The sequence below is a fragment of the Eptesicus fuscus genome, chromosome 18 (genome assembly GCF_027574615.1).
Source record: "Eptesicus fuscus isolate TK198812 chromosome 18, DD_ASM_mEF_20220401, whole genome shotgun sequence".
Classification (NCBI taxonomy): Eukaryota; Metazoa; Chordata; class Mammalia; order Chiroptera; family Vespertilionidae; genus Eptesicus; species Eptesicus fuscus.
In genome coordinates, this window is record NC_072490.1 from 41,562,582 (window position 1) to 41,584,896 (window position 22,315).

Genomic DNA, 22,315 nt, shown 5'->3' on the forward strand with positions numbered 1-22,315 from the left:
GTATCGGGTCACAGTGCTCAATGTAGTTTCTACTGTGACAGCTGGTTTGGGCCAGCAGTTCCTCGGGCCCCAGCTGTCACTGGAAATCTCCTGGAGCTGTGTAATGGAAGACCCCTTGGCCCAGGCCCCTACAATTCTAGTTCTGTTGGTCTAGGAGTGGCTAGAACTTCCTAAGGGAACCTGATCAGTTTGGGGACTGCTGCTCCAGACTCAAGTTCTAAACTATGGTGTAGCAAACAAAGTCACAAGCTTCTTTGTGAGACAGTCCAACAGGGGAAGAGAGGCTGCTCTGAATGAGAGGAAGGGCTCCCCAACTCCTTGAACTACACTTTCCCGTCCCACCCCCACCACTGGCCTCTGAGGGCTTTCAGCAGCACTCAAGGCAGTTTAGAGGCAGCATGAACCACCACCACCACCCCCCACCCCCACCCCCCACCGCCCCGCGAAGGGACCAGGCCTCAGGGGCAAAGGGATAACGAGGGCCCCTCATCCCATTACCTGCACCCACCCCTTCTACTCTCTCTCCTTCTCCCTATCACTTTCATCGCTCTCCTCAATCTCATCCTGTACTGATATCTTAAGATACAAGCTTGCTACTTTTGGTATTTGGACACAAGAGATGAAAGATCCTGGGTTCATTCATGAGCAGTTCATGTCAAAGTCACTAGAGCTTTTAAACACACACACACACACACACACACACACACACACACACACACACAGTTAGGAGCCTGCTGATTCTGAAGGTGTGGTAGGAGAGAGAGTGCTGGAAGTAGGTGGGCAGGACTCTGCATTTCTAGCAAGCCCCATGGGGGATTCTGACTCACAACCAGTGTGAAGAACCACTGCTTGAGGTTCCAGGGCAGAGGTTCTGATCTGTTGTCAATGGATAAGAAAAGTGGGCAAAAACATGTATGTTCACATGAGCCTTTCTCTGTGAGAAATGTCACAGATCCTGAGATTCTTAAAGACCCACAAATCAGATTCTCAGGGACAGGACTCTGAATCTTGGAGAAGCCCCTTGGTAACCCCGTGGAGCAGTAAGCAAGGAAGTGGAGGAATAGAGCTTGTCTTGTGCACTCTCTGCAAACCTGGACTAACAGCCCTGCAGGCCCAGATTCCTTCCTCCACCAATGGTGGGTGTGCAGTGGAGAGCCTGGGGGAGGCATGTACTAGTGGCTAGGCGCCACCTCTAAAAGAGCCTTTTGTAAGGGCAGGTCCAGAATGAAAAGAAACAAAGGCCATGATTAGACACGTGTCTTTAAGGTTACCTACCTGTCGACCTGTTCCTTGCTCATGGCAGCAAATGTGAAACACTCGGTTACTCCATTGATGGCAAGCAGGAGAACATAGAGACAATACGTTCGCAGCAAAACAGGACCTGTAAGGAAACAATCCACTCAGCTGCCACAGGCCAGAAGGGAGCCACCACTCTCAGTCCGGCGGGGTGGTCAGAGAACACCAGCAGGGGGTCATGAGCCCTGCGGGTATCATCAGGGGCAAACGCATGCTCAAGCCTGTGCTCTTAATGACCTGGAAGGACTCCTAGCATTCCGTGGACTGACTAAAACAAACAGCTAAAAACAAAAGGATACGTAGGAATAAATGCATAGATCTCTTGCTTAACAGCTAAAAGCTTATCTGGCCAGCAAGCAAATCTCGCTTTTTAAACCAGCACAGAGAGGCCTGCTGGCTGGAGCACTCAGGGCACGAGGGCTGCATTACGAGAACCTCAGTTGGAAAGGCCCTGAAGAAAAGACCTTGGGGAGAACAGGAGCAGCAGGCAGCTTCAGGGAGAGAACACCCACAAATCCGCAGGGAGAATCAGAGCCCACAGTGTTATTTTTTTCTATAACAAAGTAATGCAGTTCTATAGCTGACTAACAAGCTTTGAAAAAATCTGCTAACAAAAGATCAGAAGCCTTAAAAATGGGACTGACCCCCACTTTAAGAGGGCCATTATCGAGAGACAGCCGAGCAATTGTTAATAAACTTAACATATGCCCAATCTATGAGCTAGCAATACCACCCCTAGGTATACTTCCCACAGGAGAAAAATCACATGTCCACGAAAACACTTGTACATAAATGCCCTCAGCAGTTTTACATATAACAGCCCAAACCAACATCAATAGGAGAAAGGATAAACTAACTGTGAGCCATCCATTTGCAGCGTTTCCTCTTGGGTTTAGCAAAGGTGTTTTGCATTTCTCAGGTCACTAGACAAGGACCCTGAAGTCAGGAGCAGGGCAAGGAGACAAGGGGAGTGGAGACGAGGGGGAGGGGAAACGAGGGAAGGAAAGCTAGCAGGCACCCAGGTAGACACACTGACCCTACCAGAAGCCACGATGGGCTTCATAGAGGCTAAAGTTTGGTCAAAATGAGAGGCAGCTATAATGCGGAGACAAGGCTAGAAGACCCTGCTGGGACATGACGCTGGTGCAGCCTGGCCAGGCAAGATGACGATGGCCCTGAAGAACTTGGTGGCACCCCAAGCCACAGGCTCTTTCCACAGACTAAGAAACCAGACCATTCTCAAGACTCTTCTCTGTGAAGAGATACTGAGAATACCTTTTTGAGTCTAAAGTTATTAATGACTGTGACATAAACCATTAGAGGCATTTTTACCTTAGAAATCAACTAACACTGACCCTTTAAGTGGATAAATGTTATTATCAAAGCGCAAACCTGGCACCGGCATCTCACTGGAGTAAAAGGACTACACATTCACAGTCGCTTCTTTATGTATCTTCTGTGATTGATTACTCCACCGGGTGAACATTCCATGGATGGGACGGCCCTCTCCTCCTGGCAACTCCTGGGATTACTACATTAAAGGCTGCTCCGAGGTGATCACCTTCCTACAGGGGCAGAGCTGCTGTGAAACCGCTGAGTCCCAGTCTCTGCACAGACTTACTACTGGCTTCCCACTGAGGCCTCCCTGCAGCTGCCTGATAGAAACACACTTCTCCCAGCAGGAGCCCCAGGGAGCTGCACGCCTGGCCCTGGTTTCACAGCAGGAGTTTCTCCAAACTTAATGGCCTTTGTTCTTTTCCTAACACCAAAGTCTGGGCTCATTACGCGGAGACTAAAGCTACGGCGGAGACTAAAACATGCCTGAGAACTTATAAAATGAGATGGGACAGCAGAAAGAAGTCTTCAGGGTCCTTGTCTAGTGACCTGAGGAATGCAAAAACACCTTTGCTAAACCCAAGAGGAAACACGGCTAATGGAGTGACAGCCTATGCCCAGTGCATTCTGAAAGTGGTGCCGTCCGGGGCCTAGCAAGTGCTTCGAGATGCGAGGTGGCCCGGGCTCCAGGTATTTCAGAGCTCGACACAGTCAATACTTTCCCCCTTCAAACACCGAGTCGCTGGACTATATGTACAATTTTATTTGCCGAGATCAATTTTATTCTCTGCAGTGGCTCTGGGTTATCCTTCAAAGGCTTTTATGCATCAGGCCGTGAGATTTATGTTGTATAGACGATCTTCAGTGTGTTCAGTACCAAGTGGAGGTACTGCTCTCTGCCTTCCTCCTTCACCCTCACCGTATAAGGCCCGAGAAATCATTTGGTCTGGCCCTGCCAAGGCAATCGCAGGCGGGACTCAAAACTCAATAAATCTAGGAGCTTTTTTCAGAGCAACATAAATTTATATTAAGAATCATATCCAAATGGCCCTTGGCTAAAAAAGGTTCCCCACCCCTGCCCTCGAGGGTGCACAAGGAAGCATTTGGCAAACCCAATTTAGGCCTAAGAGGAAAGCCAAGGATTTTTTTTCCCCCTAAAAATTAATCCTCATCTGAGGATATGTTTATTTATTGGTTTTTAGAGAAAGGAAGGGAGAGGGAGAGAGGGAGAGAAACATCGATCATTGCCTCAGGTACACACCCCGACCTGGGATAGAACCTGTAACCTAGGTATGTGCCCTGAATGGAATTGAACCCGAAACCTTTTGGTGTATGGGACCACGCTCCAACCAAGCCACCCCCGTCAGGGCAAGCCAAGGATTCTTAGCAACTTCTTCAAGTGAGGTGGGGGAACAGATCCACTTGGTCTGACCTCCTCTGAGGGGAAGAGTCCCACCCACAGCCCCGCCACCAACAATTCTCCCGTCATGACACAGATTTCAATGTGTGTGCACAAGCTCTTGAATTTCATAAGACTCCCTCATTTCTGTTCAGAAATTAGAACACATCTGGCAACTCTTGTGCATACCTGATCCTGAGCTAAGCATGGCCCCTCCATAGATCTCCAAAGCCAGCTGAGAGTAGGCAAAGCCAAAAACGGTGATGGTCAGGCCGGTCAGCAGGGCCAGCTTGAGCAGGGACTCCAACACCGTGGCGGCCACAGCAACATCCTCCTGGTGCCGGGGAGAGGGAAGGAAGTTGGATGAATCATGAGCTGAAGGAAAACCTCACATCTGGCCTCCCCTGTGCTGTTTCCTGGCCACTCCTTCAGTTGGTGAGGGCATCACTGCTTTCTGCAGCCCGGGCTTGTCTGTCAGTCAGCAAAGGAAAGAAAGGACAATGTGTGCCTCCTTCGGGAGTGCAGGGGCGGCTTCGTGTCGAACTCATTAGGATAAACTATGTCACACGCTTCTTAGGAAACACTGTCCCCTCTGATATTTACTCTTAAATGAGATAGCCATGTTTTACATTGCCAGCTAGCTTTGCCTTTGCCGGTGTTCTTCTCCTGACAAACATCTCCGAATCCTGAGGTTCCTGTCAGTGTACTTAGGAAAAGATCCATAAATCAAATGGAGAACCAGATTAGCTCATTGTGAGATACTGTGCTTAAACGATATTTTGCAAAATGTCCTCTAAGACATGTTAAGAGGTTGGCTTAGCTTGCTTTTCATTCTAAAATAATCCAGACATTTTCAATGGTTTTAGAAAAGGGGAAGTTTATATAACCAAATACTTCTGGATTAAAACCTCTTCTGTATTTACCAATTGGAGTAGGTAGATTCTCACGGTCAGAATGTAGCTCTGGGCACTTGACAGTCCTTAAGAAGCTTAAACAACTGGTGTGGCGAGAGAAACCAAATGGCCAGGTCCTTCCCTCCCCAGGTTCTCGGTCAGCCTTGCCCCAGTCTCTGGGTCCCTTGGCTCACCTCTGGGTCTTACACCCAAGACTAGACCAGGGAGGGGGTCTGTGCTGCATTGGGGACAGCCATCAAGAGTTCTGAGAGGGCTGGGTCAAGAATAAGGTCACTAAGAGGGACACGAGGTGAAAGAAAGGGCCAGCCAGTGAGAAAGGGAGAGGCTGTGAAAGACGTGAGCACAGGGTCCTGCCAGCATGCATCCAGAATGGAGAACAAGCATGTCAAACTCGCGGCCCACAACGAATATTTAATAAAAATTTTGTAATTTAATTTTTGCAATATCCTGTTATACATAATTACTGATAACGAACTACAACATTCACTAGAGACTAGATTACTATAATGGTGTTGCATTCATTTCCCTCACGCGCCTTACGCCCAGGCGCACCATTTCTCTCCACTAATACTAGCAACAAATATTTGAGCAGCCGACTGCCACATCATTAGTCTTGTACTGGCTTGTTTGGTGTGCGCAACAGGAAGTATTTTATTTTCAGAGAACAAGAAAAATAGGCTTATTTTCATTACACTTATTAATTTGTGCAGTTATTCAGTGTCTGGTAAGTTAATGTTCAAGAAAAAATATTAAATTTTATTAAAATGTTCTATTATTTTATGTTAATGACTACTCATTTATTTCAGCCCTTTGTATTCAGCATGTCTCTATCAAAATAAACCTACCTTTCTATGAAAACTGAAGCTTTTGTTTTTTTGCGGCCCACATCAACTTAAACCTTGTTTATTTGGTCCGTGTTAGCCTTTGAGTTTGACAGGCTTGGTGTAGAAAAATGAAATCTAGAAGAACATTTCAGATCAGACAGAAGGGAAACAGACTGCTCCACATTTTTGTCTATTTATCTTGCAATTAGAGAGAGAGTTCATTTGAGATGGTGACATAAGAACCAGGACTACCTGCTTCTGAAGTGTGGCATCCTTCTCCCTCTCCAGCACCTTCGCAAAGAATATATAAAAACTCTCCTCTATTGGCTGGAAAATTAATCTGGCCACAAGGGAGCCAAGATTATTCACTATATCATATACACCTACAAAACAAAAAGAAGAAACAGCAATCCTACTGGGTTTCCTCTGAATTTTCTCAGCACTATTAACTTTTTATCTAATTCAATTTTTAAAATAAAACTTTTTGGTATAACTATAGTCACATGTAGTTGTAAAAAATAATAGATCCAGGTACTCTTTGCCCAGTTTCCCTGAAGAGTGACATCTTGCAAAACTCTAGTACAATGTCACAACTAGGACACTGACATTGACAATTAAGATACAGCCCTAGTCAGTTTGGCTCAGTGGATAGAGCATCAGCCTGCAGAATGAAGGGTCCCAGGCTCAATTCTGGTCAAGGGCATGTACCTCGGCTGCAGGCTCAATCTCCAGCCCTGGTCAGAGCATGTGCAGGAAGCAACCAACTGATGTGTCTATCTCACATCGATGTTTTTCTCTCTTTCTCTCCCTCCCTTCCACTCTCTCTAAAAATCAATGGAAAAATATCCTCGGGTGAGGATTAACAACAACAAAAGATACAGAATACTTCCTTCACCAGCACTTTTCTATAAAAGTCATTAATACCACGTGGGTTTTTTCCTATTTTTATTTCCACTACTCCGAGGTTATATTAAATATATATATGAAAAAATTATTGAGCCCTAGGTAGCCACACAAACATGGGGTGTATCTTTGTGACTGTGATGATAAGCTCCCTTTTCTCTTCTCTTAGCCCCTCCCCACCCCCAAAATGAGCATCAGAGCTCTGCGGAAAGCAGGGTAAGGCGGGATCTCAACAGAGAGCCTGCCACTGTATATATTTATAAAGGCCTACAATTTTCAATCTTCAGGACTCATGTTTGTTTGTTTTTATGCCCTTGACCGGAATCGAACCTGGGACCCTTGAGTCCACAGGCCAACGCTCTATCCACTGAGCCAAACCAGTCAGGGCAGGACTCATGTTTTATAATCTTCCTTTTATATAATTCCTAGGTTCATTTTCATTAATCATATCAAAGTGCAGAGAAAAATGTTAGGAAGTATCTACTAACAGTATTCCCCTTTAATTAAAACACTACAGAATTTTATCTTACCCTGATCGCCAAAATTTAACACGTTCAAAAATGTCATCACATATCGTTCCCCTGCAAATAGAAAAGCAAAATAATTAGCATTTCGATTGTACAGTATTTCCTTGTTTCCTTTTCTCTTATCATCTATCAACTTTTCATGTTGGCAAATATCTGAAAGGAGAAAAATTAGATAATTAAAGAAACATTCCTTGTCCTAATGTAGATTTCAAATAATCTCAAAATAGTAGCATTTTAGAAAGTGAGACGAGCAATAATAGTTATGCTGACAGGCAAATGAATCAATCTGTAGCGAGCTTCCCCCTGGACCAACAGTTCTTTTGAGACCCAATTTCAATGTCCAGTAGTTCCTTATGTGTACATGTCAGCACTGACCCCTCAGCTCTGGATGGTGGACAAATGGTGGTAATGGAGGTCCGACTCCCTCTGGTTTGGTCTCGGCCGAACCCAGGGGCACGGCGTCACCCGGATTAAGGGGCACGTGGCCTCACCCATACCCAAGGGGCGCGTGGTCTCACCCGGGCCTGGGACCCAGCCTCACCCGGATGGATCCAGGGGCGCATGGCCTCACCGGGACCCAGGATCTGGCTTCACCCGTACCCAGGGACGCTTGGCCTCTCCCAGACCCAGGGGCACGTGGCCTCACCCGGGCTTAGTTGCACAAGGCCTCACCTGGATCCAGGGACACATGGTCTCTTCCGGACCCAGGGACGCTTGGCCTCTCCCAGACCCAGGGCCACTTGGGCTCACCCGGGCCTAGGGCACGAGGCCTCATCCGGATCCAGGGACACATGGTCGCACCCGGACCCAGGGACGCTTGGCCTCTCCCAGACCCAGGGGCACGTGGCCTCACCCGGGCCTAGGTGCACGAGGCCTCCCCGGATCCAGGGACACATGGTCTCACCCAGACCCAGGAACGTTTGGCCTCTCCCAGACCCAGGGCCACTTGGGCTCGCTGGGGGATTTATTGACAGCAAATCTCCAAACCAGTTAAAAACCAAATAAAACAAAATCAATAAAACTAGTCTGATAAGTTGTTTTTAAGTACAGGGAGTTTACTAAAATATTAATAATGAAAGTAATTGTCCCAAATTTTAAGGGAGATCAGATAACGTGAGTGTGAATTCTGTAAAATGAAAGGTCCGTGGTTATGTCCACAGACTCATTAAAAGTTTCCTCTCCAAGTGGAGAGGGCTCCATGGAGGCTGGCAAGGCTCTGGAGCCCACGCTCATGATTCAAATCTAAGTCTGATGCCTTCCAGGTGAAGACACGGGCGCAGAGCTCTACTCCCCCGTCCCCAGTTTTCTATTATCTGTGAATGGAAAGCACTGACCATTATGGCGATAAAACACTGAGGAATGCCCATGGCCCTACAGAGCAAATTCTCACCTCCTAGCAACTTGCTAAAAAAAAAAAAAAAAGGCAGTATTAGGAGACTAGAAGCAGTGGTCTCTCAAGTCTCTCTGGCCCTTGCCTCCCTACAATCTCCCAGCCACTGCCCTGAGCAGGGACCTCCGTGGTCCTCCCAGGCACTGCCCAATGGCTGAATTCACTCCCATCCGCATCTCTGCACTACTCCAACCCATCCTCACCACAGTTCCAGCTTTTGCAAATCTAGTTCTTCAGTCAATCCCTGCTTTCACACCTTTAAATGGCCTCTTAATGTTTGCAAAAATTCCGGGCTCCTTAATTCTGCATTTGGAGCCTTTTATAAACTACCCGCAAGCTATATTTTTGGCCACCCTACACCAACCTCATCCCTACCTCCCACCATCAAACCATCATCCTCAGCTACATCCTCTCAGGCGTTAGCCTCTCCAGCTGCTCTGACTCAGGCTGGCTCTTGGCATTCTCACCACCTAGGATGGCATTTCTTGTGTTCTGCCACAATGGGCCTCTCCCTCCTATAATCTGTAAGCTCCCTGAGGGCAGGAGCCATGTCTCGGTCATCTCCATGCCCCTGGTTTCCTAGAAGAGGGCCAGGAAGTGAGAGGACACTCAAGAGATGTCTAGCGAATGAGCTCACGTTTCCAAGTACAGTCCTCACAGCTCTGAGTCAGTTACTAGTAACCACACAAATGTGCATCTTTGATGAGAGAATGAGCTCCTTGAGCTCGTGGCCTGCTACTCATCCATCTGTGTATTCTCAGCACCTGGCACGCAGTGTTCAGGAAATGTGGGGGCACATTTTTGCTTTTACAATGAATGATTTCAACTTTCTCAGAGCTGTAGTTTTGAGATAAAAAGAATCTGGGAGCCGAAACCGGTTTGGCTCAGTGGATAGAGCGTCGGCCTGCGGCCTGAAGGGTCCCAGGTTCGATTCTGGACAAGGGCATGTACCTTGGTTGCGGGCACATCCCCGGTGGCGGGTGTGCAGGAGGCAGCTGGTCGATGTTTCTCTCTCATCAATGTTTCTAGCTCTCTAACCCTCTCCCTTCCTCTCTGTGAAAAATCAATAAAATATATTTTTTTAAAAAAAGAATCTGGGAGTCCTTGTCAAGCCACTTCCTTATTTCACAGCCATGGAGATGGAGGCCTGAGAAGTTCCTAATGCCCTCTGCCAGTCAGGCCAGGGTGGCCCAACCGTGGAGTGAGCAAGCACTCGGTGCCACCTCCAGGCCCAGCTCAGGAGGCCTGAGTGTGTGGCTAGCTTCATCTGCAGCTACCAACACATGTTTAGCCACTGCAATCCAGAGAACCAATTAGTGCCGTTGCTTGGACTGGATCCATTCCTCAATTCATTTAAACTGCTCTTAAAACTCTGGGAGGAAAAATGTACATAAGGTGAACTGTCACAAAACACAACTGCACTACAGATACCTTACTTTACCAGCAAATACTTGCTGAATACCTATGTGCCAGGCCCGCAGGGTGCTGGGGAGACAGTGGTGAACAGCGCCTTCCCTGCTCTCAAGAAACTTATAGTTAAGGCACCTCCACTCAGCTCTCCGAAGGCTTCAGATCCTTACTTCCCCTACAAGTTCTGCCAACAGTTTCACTTTTGTAATGACAATGTTACAGGCTTAGACTAGTAAGTAGAAAGGGCATGGTGTCTAAGAGCCTCAGACACCTCCTGGTCCCACCCCTTAACTCAGATGGGAAAAGTGAGGCTTACAGAGAGTTATTTCCCTTTGGAAGTATAATTAGTTAAAAATGAAGATAGAGGGGGGAGCCCTGGCTGGTATGGCTCAGATGGTTGGGAGTCCTCCTATGCAGTGAGGGGTTGCAGGTTTGATTCCTGGTCAAGGCATATGCTCAGGTTTTGGGCTTGATCCTCAGTAGGGGGTGTGCTGGAGACAGCAGATTGGTGTTTCTCTCTTACATTGAATTTTTTCTTTGTCTCTCCCTTCCTCTCTCTCTAAAAATCAATAAAAATATTTTTTAAGAGATAGGGGGGGGTGAAGGAAAATAATCTATATACTAGTATATAAAAAGCCAGCGACTGGGATGCTGTAACCAGAATGACCGGTCACTATGATGCCCACTTCGGCCAGTGAACCGCTGACCTGGGGGTGGGGCCGGCCAGCCAACCTCCCGTGGCCCCTCCCCCCAGCCAGCCCCGCCCCTCATTGCCCTCCCCTACCCCAATAGGGGGCGGGGCCAGACAGCCAACCTCCTGCAGCCCCTCCCCCCACCTGGCCCCACCCCAGATCGGCTCCCCCACCCCATCAGGGGCAGGGCCGGCTGGCCAACCACCTGCAGCCCCGCCTCCTGGCCGGCCCCACCCCCAATGGGCCCCCACCACCCCTATCGGTCCACGGTCCCTCCCCTCAGCCAGCTCTGCCCCTGGTCGCCCCCCCCCCCCACTCCATCAGGGGCAGGGCTGACCAGCCAACCACCCATGGCCCCTCCCCCAGGCTGCTGCCCCCCCTCAACGGCCCATCACCCACAGTCCCTCCCCACGGCCGGCCGGCCCCACTGGCCAATCGCCCGTGCCCCCTCCCCGCAGCCAACCAGGCCCTGATTGGCCAGATCAGGGCAGGCCGATGGCCAACCTCCCACTGTCCTCCTCCCGACAGGCCTGGCCCCAATCGGGGCCAGGCTGGCCAGACTCCACTATGCACGAATTCGTGCACGAGGCCACTAGTAAGATAATAATAATGATGGTTGTAGAGCACTAGAATTATTGGAAACTTTTTATTTTCCCAAATTTTTATAATGGAGTTATATTATTTTTATAATTAAAAGACAATTTTTGAAAAGATTTAAAAATATGTTCAGTATTAGGTATATAGGTGTATAGACATATGAAACTTATATAGAGAGAGAAACTACTACTTTCAGCAGCTTACAGTTACCTCAAATCTCATTCTTTGAACTGAAGCTGGGTATAAATAAACCAATATACATACACAGAAAAATTAGATGTATGTTTAGCTCCTTGGTGGCCCTCTGCATCGAGAGCTCTATCACTGTTACCCTGGAAAGCCTTAGAAAGGTGGAAGGCTGACCAAACTATTACAAAGGTGAATCTTACTGTTTAATAAAATGATGAAAATCTGGTTGTTTACAAAGTTAAAAAAAAAAGTGTATAAAAGGGAATAGGATTATGAGTCTACAGATTTTTCTATCATTGATATAATCCTTTTATAATACATTTATTTAAGTGACATAACATGGGGTTTTGGAGATAGACTTGGATTCAAAGACCCCAAAGAAGTTACATAACCTCATTGACCCTCAGTTTCTTCATCCATAATAAACAAAGACAAGTAAGGAAAGTATCAAGCTAAGTAGATGCTAGTTTCCCTGTCCTTACATGAAAAGCCCCGTTTGTTAGGTTCCTCTGCCCAGGCTGTGGACCGAAGGTGGTTGGGATGGGATCCCCTTGCTCATACTATGGCTTCCTAACTGCTCAGGATAACCTTTTACTTACCTTCTGTCAAAATCTGTTTCAAGAAAGACTGTTTGAAAAAACTCCAAGTCAATTTAGCCTCTTTCCAATTTATAAAAGCCTAAAAGAGAAAACAAACAAACAAAAATATCCCAGGCACTGCAACTCTAAGAGTACACAGGAGAGGCAAATTCATTTGGTCCCTAAATCCCAACTTAGATAGTCCCCCCTGCTTTTTCATTTAACGCTAAGCACACAGAGACATCCAACAAATATTGGCAATGAATTTACATTCCTACACACGAAGACAAAATCTCTAGGTAGAACAGTCCCCCTGCCGCCACATACGCCTGCCCAGGATTCATGCACAAAGGCCAGGCCCGCTCCACCTCTCCAGAAGGTTAGCTTTACTAGTAGCTACAGAAGTTAACACAAGGGCAAGCTTGGAACCTGTCCCAGTCACATGGGCCCCTCCTCTCGGCCCAAAGCCCACCTGTATAGAGCAACGCTACCCAGTAGAAATATAATGCAGGCCACATACATAATTTTAAATTTTCTAGCAGCCACAGTGAACAGTAAAAAGAAACAGGTTAATTTTATATATAATAAGTTAATTTAAATATATTTAACCCAAAATATCATTTCATCATGTAAAAAAATATTGGAGGCATTTCACATTATTTTTTGTACTAAGTTTGAAACCCAGTGTGTATTTTGCACTTACAGCTCACCTCAATTCCAAATGCTCCATAGCCACACGTGGTGGTGTTTACCACTTAGCACAGGGCAAGTCTGGAGTACCCCTTGAAAAAGGGGTCATTTCCAGTCCTCAAATCTCCTCACCCCTTGGTTTCAGCCTTTCTTCCAGGCACTGAAAGGGCAGGCCAGACCCTCCCAAACTACACTTCCTTCATGGCACCACTGGACCTGGAGCAGATGCCAGGGGCAGCTCTAGTTCAGGAGTAAATCTTCCCCAGTGAGAAGGAAACTGGGTCTCTCCTTTCCCCAGAACAAAGAGTGCCAGACTCCCTACCACCACCAGGGGGCACTGTGGGCCACGGCATGTTTGGGGCACTGATCCTGCTCTAGGAGCCTTGGGCAGGACACCTCTCTCACATTCCCCGTGCTATGTGATCCCCTGGGGGGCTCTCCCCAGCACTACCTGTGCTCTTTACAGGAAACAAACAGTTAGAGCTGGCCCACGAGGCTCTTCTGAAGCCTACTTGCTGGTAGATTGTGAATGGGAAGATGGCTGAGTTATTTAAAAAATTTCTTTAGGAGAGTGAAACCATGACTCTCTATATGATACTTCGTACTTGAGCATTTCTTTCTCCCAATGCCTTCAATTTAAACAGACCCATGTCCCAGCGAGTGGCTCAGTTCAGGGTACTTGCAGGAGGCAACCAATCAATGTTTCTCCCACATCGATGTTTCTCTCCCTCTCTCTTCCTTCCTCTCTCTCTCTAAAAAAAAAATATCAATGAGAACATGTCCTTGGATGAGGATTTAAAAAATAAAACAAATAAATAAATTAACCCATGATTCGGAAGGAATGGCTACACTGCTTACTATGTCCAAAATGCTCATTAAGAACAAAGAGGCAGGAAGTCTGATTAGGTTTCTTCTCAGAGGTGTCTGCTAAGCAACAGAAAAGAAGTGCATTCTTTGGGCTTTTAGCATTCTGTTCAGAATGGATTTGTCACGTGGGATGGTCAAAAGAGGCCTATTTCACAAGAGGTAGGTTGGTACTGCTGAGCTGGTCTACAGGCTGTGAATTTCCCTGCAGCCTCCTGACCAACAAGCCATTCCACTGCCTCACTGCACTGATGGAGAAACTGAAGCGTGGATGGTGAAACGTGATGGGCAGTACCTCCAGGGAAGGTCTGGGACCAGAACTCTGGGGCTCACTCTGCTTTAATCTGAGTCACTCACCTCTGCCCACCCATGTGTCAAGGCCCAGATCAAAAGCAGCTTCCTCCATGAAGCCTTCCTCATTGCTCCCAGATGGAATTTATCAGTTCTTCTCTGTGCCTCTATTTTGTTAACACCAGACGAACACACACACACACACACACACACACACACACACACACACACTCTGTCTGCCTTGCAGTACAGTTAGCTAAGTACTCATCTTAACTCCCCACCACAATGCAAGTTCTGAAGGCAGGAACCCTACTCAGGGCACCTAGTACAGTGATTAACAGAGAATACTGCTAGATACATGCTTGCTGTGTTAAATTCCTCAGCTTTACTTAAATATTAGCAGACCTCCCGTATTAAATCACTCAGAAGTGTGGATAATATAAAATATATATATGGGCAATCATTATTTGAGGATCATAATTTAAGTCTTAGTAAGTACCTTTAAAAAGATGGAGTTCTATAAGAATTGGAAAGAAATTTCCCAACGTGGTCAAATTGAGTTTGACCAGTTTCATAGGAGGGAGCCCCCAAGTGCAAAAAGCTGCTCCAGAGTCAAGTTAGGCATATTGCCTGTGGTAATGTCATCCACTGAATTAAAAATCCATCTTCTTTCTCATCTCTTAGGAAAAAAAAAACAACAAACTTGAATACTGAATTCTTTTACCTGGAACTTCCAAATCTTTAAGTAAATAAATAACTAATTGGGGCAGTAAGCCATTTCTTTTGCAAAACTATATAGCATAGAGGTTAACACACAGACTAAAGTTAGTCCACAGACAGAAGTTGGAGAGAAGTGGGTCCAAAACCAGCTGTGTGATTTTGGGTTAGTCACTTAACTTCTCTGAACCTGTTTTCTCATCTGTAAAATGGAAGCAATAGAAGGTATTTCACAGGGCACTATGAGGATTAAAGACAACCATGTAAAGTGCTTAGCACAGTGCCAGGCACATGCAGTCAATGGCACTTATATCTGGCTCTTTGCCAAAGTTCAAATACTTTCACAGAACTCTTTAAGTCTTCAGAGGGGCCTCACAGTTCATGCAGCCCAACAACCTCACCTTTAACATGAGGACCCGAGGTCTGCAGAGTCCTGCAGGCTTCACCTCTGCAGGTACTGCCTCCCAAATGCACAGGAAGCTCTGAGGCCCAGCAATCACCTCCCTCTATGTCTGCATCCCGGCCAGCAGCCAGCACGGGGCTGTGCTGTTTGTCAGCAGGAACAGAGCCACAGTGCATGACAGGTACACACAACCTTCTCGTGGCCGAGGCTCTGTCCCAACAGTACGAGCATGGGTACTACAGGGACAGACTGCAGATAACACCGCTGAGCTCTCACACCAGTGCCACCGTGCTTGCCTTGCGAGGACGTTTCAGTGGAGCTAGTTCTGCTCTCAGGGCAGCAGTGTCATGGTCACCCAGCTGGGCCAGGCCAGGTTAAACACCTTACATGCCCATCTCATCCGACTTCCACAACCACGTTAGGAGGGATGGAGTCTTATTGCCATTTGACAGCTAAGGAAATGAAATTTGGGAGTTCTGAGCCCATCACAGGGTTAGTTACACACTGGACAGATTCCTCTCATTACCCTCTCCTGTCTGTATTAATGGTCCAAATGCTCCTTTCCAAAATACTGCCAGTGGCAGGGGCTGGCCCAGTGGTTCAGCTGGCCAGGCCGGGACAGGTGGGCCCCCGGGAGCGTCAGGGAGGGACTTTCCTGCATGCTCAGTCCTGCTGAGGCAGATGGCAGAAGCTCCAGACAGAGAGGAGCCATCTCAAGTCCTAAGCTCTATGCCTGCAAATGAGGCACTGTGGTATTCCCAAATTATCACGTTGATTTAGATTAAAGGTAAGATCAGAATGGAGAACTCTTATCTAGCAAATCAGAACATATCTGGCTTTGTTACATAAATGTGGCTTTTCTTGAAAAGTTGTAGAGCAAGATTCCGTAAATTCTGAGACTAAAGTCCCAAATATTTTACAGCTTTTTAAAGTAGCCCAGCTGGTGTGGCTCAGTGGTTGAGCATTGACCTATGAACCAAAAGGTCACAGTTCGATTCCCGTCAGAGCACATATGCTGGTTGCGGGCTGATCCTGCAGGAGGCAGCTGATCAATGATTCTCTCTCATCATTGATGTTTCTATCTCCCTCCCCCTTATTCTTTGAAGTCAATAAAAATAATAATAAAGTAATCACAAAAGAGGAGAAGGAGTAGGAAAAGATTATGCTTGGCTCCCACACATTAGTATCCTCAGAGGATTACACGGGAAAGTGGATCACCTGAGAGAGGCCTGACACTAGCTGAGGGACTATGCAAGGGCTGTCCCTGCTTGGTCAGCACTCCGGAATGTCTGTGCCAGAGGCCAATTCTGGGGGAAACCAAGGGACAGCAGGACAGAGAGTGGAACACAGTGGTTATAGCTTGTGGTCTGCTGGGATCCAAGCTACTCCAGGCTACTGTCCTCACTCTGACCTTCACCTTGGGCAGGTACTTAGTCACTAAGCCTCAGTTCCTCAACCATAAAAGATAAACAACAGTGTCAGCCTCACAGAGTTATTACACATAAAGGCATGTCTTTTGGTAGTTCTACATTTAACTTTTTAAAAATCGGCATAGGACCTAGCACATGGGTTCTCAACTGGGGACAATTTTTGTCTCCGAGGGGACATTTGGCAGTGTCTGGGAATATCTGGCAGTGTCTGTGGTTGTTATAACTGGGGGGTGGTAGCTACGAGCATCTAGTGGGTAAAAACTGAGAATGTGCCTGGCCAGTGCTTGAGTGTCAATCTATGAACCAGGAGGTTACTGTTCCATTCCTAGTCAGGGCACATGCCTGGGTTGCTGGCTCAATTCCCAGTTGGGCGGGGGTGGGGGAGGAGTGCAGGAGGCAGCCAACTGATGATTTTCTCTCATTATTGATGTTTCTATCTCTCTCTCCCTCTCCCTTCCTCTCTGAAATCAATAATAAATAAATAAAATTAAAAATAAATCAAGAATGCTGTTCAGCATCCCACAAGGCAGAGGACAGCTCCTAAACAAAGAATTATCCAGCCCAAAATGTCAATATTGCCAAGATTTAGAATCCCTGGCTGAACACACAGCAAGCACTCAAAAGATATGAGCTATTAAATTATCTTTACTATTCTAATAATAACAAACAATTAAGTTATAGTTTCTATCCCTCAAGGATAACCAGCATCTGTGATTAAAATGATGAGACAAAAATACGTTACTTACTCTACTTCTCAGAATTCTGGGTAGCAGATCTGCCATTCTGGAGACAGGAAGAGTTTGTTGCTTGGTTGATCTTGGGAAACCCAGTAACTTTTTGAAGTAAGTAACATAGCAGAGCACCAGAACTGTAGTATAGAAAAGCTGGGGGGAAAGAAAATAATGGGTTTAAATCGCACTGTTTAATATAGGCCTAATTAAGATACGCCTATAAATTTGACCTCAAAGGTCAATCAAGAAACAGAACAGTCTTAATTAACTGCGCCTTCCGGTCTACCCGCTGAGACCCAGCAGCAGCGGCATCACCGGGGAAAGTGTTCCACGCACTTCACCTGACTGGGCAAGCAGAACACAACTTCCAGACAGACATCCACTGGTGCCAACTGCCACACCAATGTCAGATACATTCTCGAAGGGTTTGCATTTGGCCAAAAAGCGGCTCTCCCGCCTGACAGCACACTGTGAGGATCCATGTGTCCTGTCTGGGCACATCCAGGGACCTGCCATCATCTAGAACCCCGGAACCCTGTGACATTATGGTTACAAGGCAGAACTGAGCTGCTGGGTCCCCCCTCTCTGCCCAGTGCATGGGCAGGGCAAGAGCTGCTAGAGGATGGGAGGGAAAGGTGGGATGGTAAGAGAGCCCACACACCTGGGACGAAGGATAGCTTTTGGCCAGGAGCAGCAGCCTGGGGTTTTATTTGCAGATTGGGGAGGAATATTCAAAGTGGCCCCTTTCGCAAGCTCCCTTCTCCCTTCTTTCCCCCTGAAAACAGCTCAAGAAAAAATGGGGCCTCCAGGCCCCCTTTCAATCTGGAAACACTTGTAAGAAAAGCATAGAGCAAGGACAAAGAGGAGTCTCCGGTTAGCAGGTTCAGGCTCCTCTGCTATCCACGCCTATCCCATCCATGCCTGAGAACACAGCCCACCATCCACTACCTTTTTTTTTTCTTTTTTTTTTTTCAGTTTTATTGAGAAATAATGGACATACATCACTGTATAAGTTTAAGTCTTACAGCATGATGGTTTGATTTACACATATTGTGAAATTATTACCACAATAGGTCCAGCTAGCATCCACCTTTTCATATAGACACAATAAAAAGAAAAGGAAAAAAATTTCTCCTTGTGATGGGAACTCAGAATTTACTCTCTTAATAACTTTCCTATGTATCAGACAGCAGTGTTAGCTATAATCATCATGTTGGACATTACAGATAACTGGAAGTTTGTACCCTTTGACCACCTTCCTCCAATTCCATCCTTCTTCTTTCATGCTGCAAGCCAGCCTAAGACACAGCAGCACTGCTGTGCGCCACACCCCCTGCTGCCAACATCCTGTGATAAGTACCCTTTTTCCAGCTCCCTTCCCCGCCTCGCTCCACCTTCCCACTGAGCACGCCTGGGGAAACAATAACAACCTGGGGCAGGTCTTCGTGCATCGCATCCTAACTACATGATCCCTCCCCTTTATTTCTATTGAGGAAAATTCACATAACGTAACCCCGACTGTTCTAACCATTTGAAAGCATACAATTCAGTGGCTTTTAGTACATTCACAGTGTTGTATAACCACCATCACTATCTAACTCCAAAAGGAAATTCCGTACCCATTAAGCAGTCACTCTCCATTTCCCTCAGCCCCTGGCAGCCACTAATCTACTTTGCCTCTGGACTTGCCTATTCTGGGTATTATATATGAATGGAATCGTACAATAAGTGGCCTTCTGTGTCTGGCTTCTTTCGCTTAGGATAATGTTTTGAAAGTTCATCGTGTGTTTTATTTTCATGGCTGGACAATATTTTATTGTATGGATACACCACATTTTGCTTACCCATTCATCAGTTGGGCAGTTTGGGTGCTTCCACCTTACAGCTATTGGGAATAGTGTTGCTATGAACATCCATGTACTAGTTGTTTGTACACCTGTTTTTAATTCTTTGGGGTATAAACCTAGAAGTGGAATTGATGGGTTTTTTGGTAGTTCTACATTTAACTTTTTAAAAATATATTTTTTTATTGATTTCAGAGCAGAAGGGAGAGGGTAAGAGAGATAGAAACATCAATTATGAGAAAGAGTCATTGATCAGCTATCTCCTGCATAACCCACACTAGGGATTGAGCCCCCCCAAATCCGGGCATGTGCCCTGACCAGGAATCAAACCATGACCTCCTGGTTCATAGGTCGACATTCAACCACTTAGCCATGCAGGCCAAGCTACATTTAACTTTTTGAGGAATTGCCAAACTGCTTTACACAACGGCTGCACCATTTTACTTTACCACCAGCAACTTATGGGGATTCCAATTTCTTCATATCCTCACCAACACTTGCTATTTTCTGTATTCTTTTGATAATAGCCATCATAATGGGTATAAAGTGATATCTCATTGTGGTTTTGATTTACATTTGCCTAATGACTAACGATGTTGCACATTTTCTCATGGGCTTTTGGCCATTTATTTGGCTATCTTCTTTGGTGAAATGTCTACTCAAGTCCTTTACCACTTTTGGTGGTTTGTTTATTTGTTGTTGAGCTATAAGAATTCTTTATATATTCTAAAGTAACCCTATTATTTGACATTTGATGTCATGGGGTGAGGGATTATTTGAGGAGGAGCCTGGAAGTGGGTTGGACGGAATCCCAGGATGTTGGTGTGGCTTGCCTGCTGATATGAGGAGCTGTTGGTTCTTAGACTTCTGACACATAAATTGACAGAGAATGTGCCAGTGAAGAACTCTCGGAAGTCTCTAATAAGGAAGCAAATAAATTCAGAACTGGCCTTGCTGACTATGGCCTACATATGACATATCCTGGGAGGAAGCTCTGATCATCGGAAAGTCACAACGTAAGTGCCTTTCCCAAGAAGAGGTAACCAATAACTGGGTGTCTGTGTGGCCCTCCTGTCCTATTAGGGAGAGTGCATCAAAAAGTATGAGGGCCCAGCAGATGTACCTCAGTGGCTGAGCGTCGACTCATGAACCAAGAAGTCACCCGTTCAATTTCCGGTCAGGGCACATGCCCAGGTTATGGGCTCGATCTCCAGTGGTGGAGCATGCAGGAGGGTCTCTCTTTCATCTATGTTTCTATCTCTCTTTAAAAATAAAAAACATATTTTTTAAAAAAGTATGATGAATGCTGAGAATATAGTTCTGGAGCTAATAAAATAAGGGAAAAATAATCACAAATAACTTGTCTAAAATATGCAATTGTTTGCAAACTGCTTTTAGGTGGCAATTCTCATTCTTTTTTAATTTTACTTTATTTTATAATTCTTTATTGTTCAAAGTATTATATATGTCCCCTTTTTCCCCCCATTGACTCCCTCCAGCCCGCCCCCCTCCTGCCCCACCCCAGGCCTTCAGCACCCTACTGTCTGTGTCCCATGGGTTATCCATCTATGCATACAAGGTTTTTTGTTGTTACTTCCCACCCACCCTCCCTCCCCCCAATTCTCATTCTTATTCTATTAATTTTAAATCTAGCTCTTCTATGTTGCACAAAAATATTTGCAGTTTTTGTCTAGAACATGGAAAAGGTTTTTACATAAATCATTACTAAAAATTTTAACTTATCTTCCTATACATTAAGAAAAAACTACAAACTGCTTTGCACTATAAGATGTTCTGGTAACTATCTGATCTTAGGTTTCATTTTTTAAATTGGCACTTGTACTCTTATATTTTACTAGAACTAGAAATATAAACTAGAACTAGGAAAGATAAAGTGGAAATGAAACCCAAATTACCAAAACTGAAAATGAACCTACTAAGACTTGGTTCATGCCCTCTGAATTACGTGAGGTTTTTTTTAAAAATATGTTTTTATTGATTTTTTTTTTTTTTTTTTTTTTTAGAGAGAGAAGAAGGGAGAGAGAGAGATAGAAACATCAATGAGAGAGAAACATCAACATCGATTGGCTACCTCCTCACACCTGGGTAATGTGTCCTGACCGGGAATCAAACCCGTGACCCTTTGGTACATGGGACAACACTCTAAGCCACATGGCCAGGGTGGAGATTTTAATCTAAGTTTAAAACAAAATGTGGCTCAGTTGGTTGGAGTGTTATCCAGTGTACCAGAAGGTTGCAGGTTTTATTCCAATTCATGTATCTCTCTCACATTGATGCTTCTCTCTCTCTCTCTCTCCCCCCACCCCCTTCCCCTGCCTTCCTCCCCTCTTTAAAAATTAACCTACAAAAAAAAAAAACAACTGGATTGGCAGAGTTTCCTCCTAATATAAAAACAATTGATTGAAATCCAATCAACGTAACACGCATGCAATTTGATTCCCACCTCATCCCCATACGGCTGTTTTTACCCTCCATAAGACAGACAGCAATCAGAGATCAGTTTGATTTGGGCTTGCTGACAGAATGTCTACAGGAGAGTTTATGTTCGACAATGAGGCCTCGTGGGTCAGTGCATGGCACAGAGAAACATGGCGGCAGAGGAGCAATGTCAAGACCATCAGAGCGTCTAGCCTTCCTCACATGCATAAATATTCAAATGAAGCCGCGTAGTAACGGGAACAAGAAGAAAAACTCGATGGAAAAACAGACACACAAGTGAAAGGCTGTAACTGTTACCTGGGCCAAAGAGAAAATGTGCAGTCCCCAGTGAGGAAACCACAGCACGAGAAACGCTGTCAACACACTCCTGAGGATTACCGACAGGCTCTCCGCCATCACCTGCGAACACGTGGTAAAGAGTGTTACTTACAACATCATTAAAACCTACTTTAAAAGACGCAAAGAAATGGCAAACAGAAAATCTGGGCCAGCGGTTGCCCTGGCAGTGGGGCTGAGGCATGTGGCTGGACATAATTTTGGTAACGTCCTACTTGCATTGGTGGCAGGTTCAGGGATCTCCAGTATGTTACAATGCTTTAAGATTTACATGTATGCTATAGACATTCTTTTGTACATATTAAGTTATATATTTTAAAAGATAAAGAGAAAAGTTAATATTAGTATACAACTAAAAATATAATTAACTGAAAAACCTTTAGAGTCCTCTTAAATTCTTATCTAAACTAATACCTTCCCTATTAATAAACCTGTTTTTTTCATTTAATAGCAAAGTAAACTTTAGCTCAGCCTACCTGCCAAATTTCAAGTGAA

General features: G+C 45.6%; 1 protein-coding gene across 3 annotated transcripts in view; it reads right to left on the reverse strand.

Moving 5' to 3' along the window:
* The window catches only part of RFT1 (RFT1 homolog), a 32,721-nt gene that overhangs the window by 3,165 nt on the left and 7,241 nt on the right, over window positions 1–22,315 (reverse strand). For 2 of the 3 annotated variants that reach the window (XM_054729419.1, XM_008146340.3), the window contains 7 exons: window positions 21,782–21,883; window positions 17,196–17,333; window positions 12,076–12,154; window positions 7,202–7,252; window positions 6,021–6,151; window positions 4,220–4,364; window positions 1,276–1,381 (listed from right to left, as the gene is read on the reverse strand). In XM_054729419.1, the coding sequence (XP_054585394.1) occupies window positions 1,276–1,381; window positions 4,220–4,364; window positions 6,021–6,151; window positions 7,202–7,252; window positions 12,076–12,154; window positions 17,196–17,333; window positions 21,782–21,883 (752 nt within the window). The remainder of the gene's footprint in view (window positions 1–1,275; window positions 1,382–4,219; window positions 4,365–6,020; window positions 6,152–7,201; window positions 7,253–12,075; window positions 12,155–17,195; window positions 17,334–21,781; window positions 21,884–22,315) is intronic. The other variant, XM_054729418.1, reaches the window with a different exon arrangement.